Source organism: Labeo rohita, unplaced genomic scaffold, assembly GCF_022985175.1.
Source record: "Labeo rohita strain BAU-BD-2019 unplaced genomic scaffold, IGBB_LRoh.1.0 scaffold_134, whole genome shotgun sequence".
In the NCBI taxonomy this organism is placed as follows: Eukaryota; Metazoa; Chordata; class Actinopteri; order Cypriniformes; family Cyprinidae; genus Labeo; species Labeo rohita.
This window is the reverse complement of record NW_026127494.1, coordinates 102303-114440: the sequence shown is the minus strand read 5'-3', so window position 1 is coordinate 114440 and position 12138 is coordinate 102303. Positions and strand designations below refer to the sequence as shown.

At 33.8% G+C, this 12138-nt stretch overlaps 1 protein-coding gene across 2 annotated transcripts; it reads right to left on the bottom strand.

Moving 5' to 3' along the window:
* Positions 1-1048: 1048 nt before the first annotated feature.
* LOC127158097 (SLAM family member 7-like) lies at positions 1049-7936 on the bottom strand. Of its 2 annotated transcripts, XM_051101246.1 has the most exons (7): positions 7783-7936; positions 4530-4835; positions 3851-4117; positions 3603-3722; positions 2938-2987; positions 2131-2187; positions 1049-1961 (listed from the first exon to the last, which is right to left on the bottom strand). In XM_051101246.1, the coding sequence occupies exons 1-7, from the start codon at positions 7835-7837 to the stop codon at positions 1782-1784; spliced, it is 1035 nt and encodes a 344-aa protein (XP_050957203.1). In that variant the 5' UTR covers positions 7838-7936; the 3' UTR covers positions 1049-1781. The 2 variants fall into 2 exon arrangements, with proteins under 2 accessions (XP_050957203.1, XP_050957204.1); XM_051101247.1 differs by lacking the exon at positions 2131-2187.
* Positions 7937-12138: the final 4202 nt, after the last annotated feature.

The following is a 12138-nucleotide window of genomic DNA, read 5'->3' as shown; positions in this document are numbered from 1 at the left end:
CGTAACGTCGTCGCGGGTCTATCGTCTGCCCTCCCTATCCATCCCATTCAAAATTTGACACGGTCTGACGGCGACGTAATGGTAGACTGCGCCTTATCCTTAGCCTGCTTAGCCTTAAAACGGCACGATATGCCCCTCATACAGCGATAGCGATTCGAGAGCAGCCGACTGACTCAGCCGGCACAGTTTCTTCAGAGCGGCTGCAGGAGCTTTGATGACCACATGGCTGTTTCACGATTGGCCAGATTCACCGCATGACAACGATCACGTGTGTTTTGGGTTTATTCTAACATCCTCAAGTCCGATAATGCTGACAAATCTGAGTTTTTAGAACAGTAAAAGTGTTTTTACTGTAGTCGCAATGTTATATTGAGTCAGATTCATCATAAAACACTGATAAAAGCATATATAACCCCACTTTATAAGTATTTAAATAGTATATGTTTATGTTGATCATTATTCTTGTTCAGATGGCGCTGTATTAAGCAGTATATGAAACGTGTTTCTGTTGGTCATGAAAACGCTTTTGAAAGGTCTGTGTATTTTATAAATATTGATTTAATTCACTTCATCTGTGATAGTGCATGCAAACACCGCGAGAGCTTCACTAAGGAGAGTAGAAAGTGTCCGACTTGACGCCTCCGTTTTCAACTCCGCCCGCGACTGCTCTCGGCTGCTCTCGTTGATCGCCGTCTGTAGCCGTAGATGAAGTCGAACACATCTAATGTTTACATGCATTTAAGCAACTGACGCCGAATTGCCGCTAATTTAAAACTGAAAGTAAAATGCACATGGTGCATTTATGAGCTATGCCTATTTAAAAGCGTAGGACAGTGAGGAAAAGAGGGAAAATTTAAACGAGCTAAAAACTAACAATTACTTGACGTCAAATCGCCCCTAAAATCCAAAGTAACATGCAACTGTCACCGACCGTCACATCCACATCCACACCCCCCTTTTTTTTTTTTTAAATCGAATTCTTTCTTTCACCATTTCTTCTGATACATTTTCAGTGCAATCTCTCATGATTTGCCCCCCCCAATTTTACTACAAAAACATAAAAAATAAGAGCCCAGCTTAAGCCGAGAATTGAAATGTTAACTATAACATGGGAGGTGAGGTAAATATTATATTAAACTACTATACTGAATTCCCATGTGGGGTTAGTTGTTACAGTTTACTACAGTTAATATTAAAATCGACAAATCAAATTTAGGCTATAATTCACATTCATACAGAAAAAAGTAAAACCGTTTGGTCCTGGATGTCTGACTAATTTTAAACTAGAGTTAGAGAAAGCACACCTTAATTGGACATCCTTGGCTGAATTTCTAAATAACATATGTGACCCTGGACCACAAAACCAGTCTTGTGTTGCACAGGCATATTTGTAGCAATAGCCAAAAATGCATCTGATGGGTAAAATCTTTTTTTTTTTTTTTTCTTTTATGCCAAAAATCATTAGGATATTAAGTAAAGATCATGTTCCAGGAAGATATTTTGTAAATTTCCAACAGTAAATATATCAAAATTTAAATTTTTTTTATTAGTAATATACATTACTATGAACCTTATTTGGACAACTTTAAAGGTGATTTTTCTAAGTATTTAGATTTTTTTGCACCATCATTTTGTATAAATTTACACTTATGACTGGTTTTGTGGTCCAGGGTCACATATTAGCATGTTGTTCGCATTATGTCTACCACATAAAAATATGGCTGAAAAAGTAAGGGTAAGATGCCATTTTGTAATCAGGCCTTGTGACAACTTCCCACAGTTTATTTTGAAGTGTCATCTGATGAATTGGCAGGTGTGTCCTTGGTTGGTAGTTTACACACCATTGCATAAATTGTATGGTCTGTTTCAGGGGGGATTGTTGGTTTTTGGTGTTGTCCTACTGTGCAGTAGGTTGTTTCAGGCTGTTTGTCTCCAGCTTCCTTTTGTTTCTGGGCTTGAACCTAATGAAAAACATGTAAAAGTAGTATTTTTAAACTGTATTCCTGAACAGTTATGTTTAGCTGAGCAAGTGCTAAACTAAATTATTTAATAAAACATTTATTAACCTACAGTATATACAGCAAGCATTTTATAAAATCATAGCCTGTTAATTTTTTAAATGATTCTTACTCTGTCTGGAGTATCATATGTATTGCCGTCACTGTTCATTTCCTGACCCTGAAATGTCTAAACAAAAAAAACTTAATTTACAGTATAATGTTTTATGAAGGAGTAATAGCTAGTGTGTGCATATTTAAAAAAAAAAAACAAACAAAAAACAAAGGCCTCATGAACTGTGAAAGCTGTGCATGCTGCATTATTAAACATCTGCTGCATTTATCAAAAATGAGTCAATGTATTACCTACTTTGTTTTTATCATTTGATTTGATTTTATTATTATTATTATTTTTTTATTAATTATTGTTGCTGTAAGCCTGCATGACTCATCACATTCGTGACAAACACATTTATCATCTTTGCTGGTGACAAAAAGTACATTTTAATCAGTTCAAATGATTGTTATTAGTTGCAGAAGGATGTGTTCAGGATTGGGCATATCAGTGTTTTCTTGATGAGGTTAAATTATAAAATAAGAAGCAGTAATCTCTTCTAACTGAAACTTTTTGCTATGCAAAATCAAATATTGCCTTTAGTTAAAAAATGTAGTTATGCCTCTTGTTTAGGTTAAATGTGGTGATAATTTTGGTGTACAATTTTGACACGTACACGTACACACACACACACACACACACACACACACACACACACACACACACACACACACAAATCAGATGTATGATTTGAACATTTTGGGAGCCAGTGATTTGTGTAGATGACTGTTTTTGATGTCTAACATGGTTAAAAAGAACTAGACAGAAAGACAGCATATCAGCAATGTCTGTGAACTTATTGATAAACAGTCATTTGAAGCTTACCTCAACTTGAGCATAGACTGTACTACCTTCTACTACCTCCTCCTGGGGACCTATGAGGTTTAGAATGTACAGCAGTATATTAATATTAAGACTTATTAAATAATAAAGAATATATTTATGTATGCATGTTGTTTATAGGTTTTTTATAGTTTTTTTTTATTTTTATTTTTTAATAAGGTGTAAGTCATTTCAGTTAGAAAGATAATGCTTACATAGTTTTGAGTAGTAATCATTTGTGTTGCATTTGTTCTGCTTTTGCTATGTATTCTCAATATTATTAAATGATTTGCCATTCAGCCACCAGCAAAGAACAAATATGTTTCTGTCCTCATTGACGTTATGTGCAATGAATGTACTGTAGTTTAAGAGAAATAGATTTTCGTGAAGATCTTTACTTTTTGGTGACTAACTGGTTACTACTAAGGATGTTTAAATGATTTGATCAGAGGATATTCAGTAGAGACAGGAACTATTAAAGGTGGTAGAACAAAGTTCTACAGTATTAAAATTAGCTGAAACAGAGAAATAGCAGCATCATTCTTTTTAATTGCTTTACAAAAGCAGTAAAGTACTTAACTGATGTATTTGATGAACGGAGATTAGTTTATTTTTTTATTTATTTATTTTTTATTTTTTTGAACGTATGTGAGGCAAAATGGACATACCTTTCTTACACTTGCAGTACAGAAAGATTGCAATGCATAATATTGCAATGCACGCTACCACCAAACCAGCTCCTAGCCCCAGGAGAAGTGAATTACTCTGGATATTTGTTGAAATTTTCTCTGGAAAATGAGACGTATATCATTAAGTACTACACTTGACAGTTTTTCTGAGTTCATTACATTTTGGTAAACCAAAATGAGATGTATGATTTAAGAGTTAATGTGCATTTGTGTGTTTGGCCAGATACCTTTATTATCATCACAGAGCTGTGTAATATTTATTCTGTTTTCTTTCCAGCTGACAGGGTTGCTGTGTTTACAGATTATGGTTTTCTGACTGCAGTTCAGGTTGAGAGTGTTGTTTTCATGTGCTGTCACTTCCTCTGGAGAGCAGCTGTTGTTCTGATATCTAGAGTTAATCATGAGCTCAATAGTTCTGCATGTGAAGTTCACAGTACAGAAGTTACCACTGATCCAGTTTGAGTTCACAGTCAGGACAGGAGCCTCCACGGCATCTAAAAGAATATATATTCCACAAAGATAAATCAGATTAGTTGATAAATTGTTTAAAATAGAAAATAATACATCCTCAAACTTTTGTAAGATTTTGTAAGACTGTGGTCTTGGTGTTTGTTTAATCACAGCAGTGCTTTTGCCTTTAATCTGATAGGGGCTATTACCAAAACTTTATTTTACCACAAATAATTTCTTTACATCATCTGTGTGTAGTGCATGACTGGAACACTGGACCTTTTTCACCATTCATAAAATGGCAGACAGACTGATGAATAAAACATGTTTAACATGTTTGTCTTAAATTAATTTAACTTAAATTAAGTTAAATTAAGAGATAAACTTTTCAGTTGCACAACTTGTACTGTATAAAATGGCATAGAAAAAATATATTAATAAAACTTATTCACCCACCTATAACGGCTACTCTGTATTTGGCAATGTCTTTGTTCTGTAATCCACTTATTTTTGCTGTGTAGAGTCCACTGTCATTCTTCTGCATGTTCTTCAGTATCAGAGAAAAGGTTTTATGATTGAAATCCACTCTGTCCTCGTAGGAAGGGTGACGGGTTACTTCCTTCTGTCCATTTACATATGCAATTATATTCTCTGATTTATCATTGCTCCAGGATAAAAGAATAAACTTTAGTTCCTGAGTCTGTATATCCAGTTGAACAGAAGCCCCCGTCTTAACAAACACAGGGATTTCAGCACTGAACCCTGAGGAGAGAGAAGGATATTTGTTTTGCAGATATTTATTTGAGTGCAGTTGATAAACTAACTAGACACATTGTACTTTATTTCTGAAATGAGAATAATCAAATATATTAATGTTTGAGGTTTTGATATTAATATTATTCTGTTATCATATTTATGAAAAAATAAATACAACAGCCCTGCATCTCACTAAATAAGTAAAGTTTTTTTTTTTATTGAAACATACTTTTGAAGAATGAAGATTTTTCAAATTATATATACAGTATGTATCAGAATGCACTTGTCAAAATAACAAAATCACTAATAGTTCCTGTCATGGATGTAGTAAAAACCCTCAGTTGCCGCAGAAAACATCTGGGTAATGTTTGTATTATTTTTTATTTTTTTATTTATTTATTTTTTCTGTCACTGGCATACAGTGTTGGGAAGGTTACTTTGGAAATGTAATGGGTTACAGATTACAAGTTACTTGATTTAAAATGTAATAAGTAGTGTAACTTTTCAATTACTTTATTAAAGTAATGTAACATTACTTTTAATTACTTTTTGATTACTTTTCTAAATTTCTAATATTTTCAACTGTTAATCATTTTGAAACATTTAAAACAGGCAGAGTTAACCGTACAGTAGCACTCAACACTGATTACTGTCAGACTTTCAAAATCCTTTATCACTTGAATTAAGATTATAATAAGTAAGGGATAATATACATCTTTATTTTGTGATAACAACTGGCTGAATGTACATTATCTCACTTATTACACAGCTACTTGATAGATTATTTAGATGTTTAGTGTCAAAATTATTAGATACGAAACACTGATCTGAGTTGAAATATTTGAACGCAAAGCTTCCATGAAGAAATAAATTGCTAGCAAATGGCAAGTTCAAATTAGACATTTTAGGGACACAGTGCAGTCATACCAGTTTTCTTACACAACATTTCACCACATAAATAATTAAGTAGTAGTACTAGTTTGTTAGTTATCTTATAATCCATTACAATGAAAAAAAAAAAAAAAAAAAAAAATGGCAGCAGCTGCGTTTGTCTGAAACAATAGAGCAAGTCCACGATACCAGGATGACAGAATTAAGAAATTGTACAAATAATATTGAATTAAGCTTTAATATTTTATTAGCTAACCAAACACAAAGCTTCCGCCAAGAAAAATTATCAAGCATATAGCACTGACTTAAGTTGCCCCGAATGAGTCTGAGCTGTGTAATCATTAAATTTAAAGCACAGCCACCACATATTCAGACTTTTTTTTTTTTTTTTTTTTACTTATATTTTTGGGCTTTTTATGCCTTTTATTGTGATAGGACAGTAGAGAGATGACAGGAAAGAGCTGGGAGGAGAGAGGAGCGGCAAAGGACCTTGAGATGGGAATCGAACTCGGGTCACCGTGAGCGCAGTTGCGCTATATGTCACAAGATCATAACATAAATAACATCATAACAAGAAATAGTTTAATAGATATGATACTGGGTTTGAAATCAAAAGTTTGCATAGTTATGACAGAAAACACTAACATCTAACAATGCCTTGGAAAAAACAATCTTAAAAAATAAAGTTTATCATAAACCCAAATAGGAAATAAAACAGCTATCGAATAAGCATGTGTCCTATTCTGTGCCCTAAACTCCTGAAATATTGGTGTCTTATTTTAGAGCAGTCAATGCAATTTAAAAGAAGTCAGTTATATCTGTAAGTGGGGGTGGGTATGTGAAAAAATTCAGATGTAATCCCCTTTGTAATCACTGGCATTTTTCAAAAGTAACTAATTTAATTACATATTTTTTCTCAGTAACTGTAACTAATTACAATTACATTTATTTTGTAATTAAATTACGTAATTCCATTACATGTAACTAGTTACTCCCCAACACTGCTGGCATAATTATAACCTTGAAATCAGGATTGGGCATAAAATAATATCTTCGTAATCATTCATACATCAAATCATCTGGGAATATATTTGACATAACTAGAAATCATGTTTTTGTGGTTGTTTTTTGGGTGATTAAAGGATAAAGCAAGACTTGTTATGGCTGTCAAAAATAAAGGAGCTAAAAAACTAAATTACAAACAAAAATCTAAGTCTAATACGGAGCACAAACACAAATGTCATCAGCAATTCATAGTCGGGTAATTGCTTCTTTTAGTTTAAAAAAAAATCTACAGCCCATTGTTGTTCTAGCTATATTGTTGGCTTTATATTCGGTTCAGATGTCTGTTTAATAGAAGCTACAAGTACTAACATATGTAAGTTGTGAAAAAATAACTGTTGAAACAAAATGATTCCATTTTTTACGAAGAACTATTGTCTTAAGTTAATGTTGTAATATTTATATGAGACGTTTTTCATGTTTCCCATGTCCATGATACACTGACATATGTCCCAATTCCATGCTTTAATATAATATGACTTTTAATGGTGAGATTTGTGATCAGAACTGCCAAAAGTTGGATTATGACCATCACACACCCACACAAACCTCACCACACCTATGATTTATTTATTTTTTATTCTGCTTGCCACAGAGGTCCAAATAAAAAGGCATGATAAACTACTGCCACATTAGGAAAGGTCATCTCAGTTAGTAAAAAATACAAACAGATATTAGCATTGGCACAGTCTTTAGAAAAATAAAAAGCACATCAAGATTTTACACAGTTTTTTTAGTAACTTAATCAATCATCAATTTCAAAATGACTTCAAGACCTAAGGTGTGTATGATTGTTTCTTTCAGAACATGTTTTACAAAATAACAACTGGGAATCATCAAAAACTGAGAATAGACTAAATTATTGTAAACTAGTATCCTATAGAAAACGTTCCAGTACATGCTCTGTGACATCTGAACCATGCTTTTGGTGGTACTTACTGTCACAATAACCATTAATGATCATTTAGTTGTATAATAAACACTTTTTTTTTTTTTTTACCTGTTTCGAAGGTCAGAAGAAAAAGAAGCAATAAGAGTAGGTGATTTACTGACATTCTCCTAAATTTAAAAGATTAAAAACTTAAAAAAGAAAAGAGAAACAGAACTTAAAATGACTGCTGTTGCGTTAACTTCCTAGTAGAAGAACGGAAGTTAAATGTGACACTGATGACTAAAAAAAAGGTTCCTGTAGAGCCGCAGAGGTTATGAGTTTTAATCAAAAATAAAACAAAAAGGCATTAATCCTAAAAAGACAAAATGTTGGAAACTTAAGTGTATAAACACATTTCAATAAAAATCTCTTCATCTCATTGTTAATGTAAGCATGTACCACATCAGTCACTCAAAAGGTGTTTAATAGATTTTTACGCAACTTTTAAAGAAAGACAGTTTTGCATACAACAACTTCACACTTCAGCTTTGCACCACATCCTGTCTTTCTCACGTCTATTCTGCTGGTTCAGCAAAATACACTTTCTGACACTTTTTACACTCTGCACATGCTGACACTGCCATCAAGATACATATAGAACCACAAGTTACAAAAGTCTACAATAAGGAAACTCTTTTGCTTGGAAACACTAAGATGTCACAAGAATCAGATTTAGCTTAGCTGTAGCGGAAACATTTAAAAAAAGAACCAAACTTTCCGGTGCTTGGTCAGTTGTCACTTCCTACTCCTCCCCAGCAGTATGTGTGAGTTTACCACTTCACTAATGAAACAAAGTTTGATCAGAATCAATTAATGTTATCATCATATACAGTAAGTAAAGATCTGCATACTGACACCAATGCACGCAATGTCAGAATCAACTTATTTCTTGTAGATATTGAATCAACAAACCAGTAGGCAAGGAGAATGAACCAAACAATGCAGAGATGCTTTTCTAGCTTGCAGTATTTCTAGACATGAAATATAAGACCAAAAAATTATCAGTTTTCCTAGAATAAACTCATTTATTTACTGTTTTTTTCATCTGCAAGTGTGTTTACGAGTCAGAGCGCACGTATTTAGATTAACAGTGCAGAGTTCATTAATCCTCTTTGTGTCAGTCTTCCAGCTCACTGGGTTGCTGTAGTTGCACAAGATGGAGTCACCACTGCAGCTCAGTCTTAGAGTGTAGATATCAGATGATGTCACTTCCTCTCGTGTACAGCTGCTACTCTCATAGATGGCGCTAATGATAATGTTTCCATTAGATGTAAAGCTGGGTAAGGACAGGATTGTCACGGTGTCGTATGTGGAACGAGGAGATCTGGAACATGCACTTTTATTGAATAATCCACACAAGGAACAGGAACGGACAGGAACAGCAGGGAATCCAATGCAAAACGACATGAAAAGACTAAGTGAACACGGAGTGACAATAAACAATAACCGACAACCAAACGGGGAACACAACCAAACTTAAATACACAGACCAATCAGATGAGGACAGGTGTAACCAGTTAAACTATGACGTAACAATAGAAAACAGAACAGGAAAGACCAAATAAGGGCATACACAAGGGGAAACCACAGAAACAGTCCACAGGGGTGTGACAAGAATCAGCTTGAATTTACAGTTAGGTCTGGAGCTTCCACTGCATCTGAAACACACGCACGCACGCACGCACGCACGCACGCACGCACACACACACGCACGCACATATTAATACATTTAAAGGGACAGTTCAAATAAAAATTCTGTCATTATTTACTCATTCTCATGTCAGTCCAAATCTGTAAGATCTTTGTTCGTCTTCAGAACAGTTTAGATACGTTTTATAAAATCCAAGAGTTCTCTAAAGCTCCATAGACAGGAAGGGTCCTACCATGTTCACCCTCCAGAAAGATACCAAGAACATTAACAAAATAGTCAATGTGTTATGACCCGGCTCACAACATAAACAGGACACTTAACAACAAAACTGGTTTCAATAAAGATAAATAATTTATTTAAAGTTAAATAAGTCTAGGGGAAACACAAGAACAAATTTTTAAAAAAGCTGTGGAAGCAAGATAGGAACAAAAACTCTCAAATCTCACTCTACAAACAAAGAAACAAAAATGAGAGAGAGTGAGGGAAAAATCCAGAAGCTTCTTAAAAGGGGTGCCACAGGTGTTGCTCCTTCCCAGCATAGCAGTCCCACCCACCAAGGAGGAGTCTCTACCCTGGAACTCTCACTGAAAAGAAACACACAAAAAAGGGGCAGGAATGTAACCCCATGTGACATCAGTGGTTCAACCATAATTTTATGCAGCTATGAGAATAATTTTGTTGTGCAAAAAGTATTCTTGTAGATTCATAAAATTATGGTTGAACCACTGATGTCATATGGACTATTTTTGTTGCTTTGTTCATTGTACCTTTCTGGACCTTGAACATGGTAGGAACCTTGCTGTCCAAGGAGGATCAGAGAAATCTGAAGGTGTTCAGAAGACAGAAGACTCTGAATGTGTTCAGAAGACAAACAAAGGTCTTACGGGTTTGGAACACATGAGGGTACGACATGAGTAATTAATGACAGACACACCGATTCAGACATGCTAGAATTTGTCATTTCAAAACTTGAGTAAACCAAGAATAAACATATTTTTTATTTTATTATTATTTTTTTTACTATTTTGTTTAGACTTCCTGAAATTAACAGAGGTAATTTTGTTGACACATTAAAATATGTGCAGCTGGTTTTGAAGTTAAAGGAAAAAAAATATACAAATGGGAAAACTCTAATTTGTATTGTTTTCAAATAAATGTATAACTGAATATAATTAACAAGTGTCTTATACTGTTTACAATTACATCATATATTAATATGCAGTACACATCACTCCTACCTATAATATGCTCTGTATGTAACAACGTTGTTGTCAGATTCTCCAGCTGTTATTGCTCTGTAGAGTCCACTGTCTGTCTTCTGCATGTTCTTCAGTGTTAGAGAGAAGGATTTATCATTGAAGTCCACTCTGTACTTGTAGGAAGAGTGAAGTCTTACTACTTTAATTTTATGAAAATATTTAACTATATTTTGTAATTGATCATTTTTCCAGGATAACTCATCAAACTCTGGTAGTTCCTGTGTCAAACACAGAGATCTCAGCACTGAACCCTGAGGAGAGAGAAAATAAGTCTTAAAGGACAAAGTTTAGTAGCTGTTTGCTTGCTGCTGTCTGTTTTCATGGAGAGTAATCATACAGTTGCCACAGACAAAGCTTTATTTGAATTTTAATTAAACAATTTTAAAAACACTTGATTGATACGTTAACTGAACTAAAAAGACTGTAAACTAAACATGTTCTTCCACACCTAAATATTTTAGCTTTACACATAACAGTTGGACCCCACTGGGACTTCATGAAAAAGTCTCCATTAGGCGCAATCTAACAGCTAATGTGAAATGGCAGACACAAGAGTGCAGTTGTAAAATGCTATTTTTATCACTGGTTTGCTCTGTTGACTAAAACATGGCTGCTTACAGAAGTCTAAATCTGACTTCCTGATTTCAGTTCCTGTCTCAGACTGGTCCCACATTTATTTATTTACTTGTTTTTTAAAGTTGTTAAACATCTTTTAGTTTGTACATTAAGTCATGATTTATGATTGGCCATGTTCTTACTTTGTGGAAATAAATTTTTATTATTTTGTGTATAAATATATTTTTGTCTGCATGACGTGATGGCCTCCCAGAGCTTTATCAATGTTATCTCAGGCAAAGATAACTCCAAGACTAAGACAATAATCAACAAAAGCTTGATTTATTTAAATAAATAAATGTTTAACTGGAGAAAAACATGTGGCCAGAAGTAAGATTAAATGTCACCATCTAGTGGTTTTCAGTCAAAATGCACTGAAAAGACTTGTGATTTGGCAACTGTATATTTACAGTATAAGTAATGGATTGTCCTAAATTTGCATACTGCATTAGCTTGTCCGGCTTCATACTTGTCTGAATTCAAATGCATACTTCAAGATCAATATTGCACCTATCTACTAATTTTCATGTATGGCCATATGGGGTTAGTTGTCACTGTATTTCACTTCAGTTAATATTGCTCACTTGGGGTTATTTTATATATTTATTTATTTAGATGTTTTAAGTTCTGTATAACAATTTAAATTCAGAATTCACCGAAAAAAATAATTCACACAAAAATATTTAACAGTTTGATTGTGGATGTTAACGCTCAGATGGATGTTAATCAACGCTAGAGAATACAACTTCATCGGACAAACAACTTTGGCTAAATATCAGAACAGAATACTTTTCCTTTTTTCCTTTTTTTTTTTAAAAACAACCATATAAAGAAATTGCAGAGAATAGTAATAGTCTGTAACATGATGGAGACTACTACAAAGGAACTACAAACAAGAAA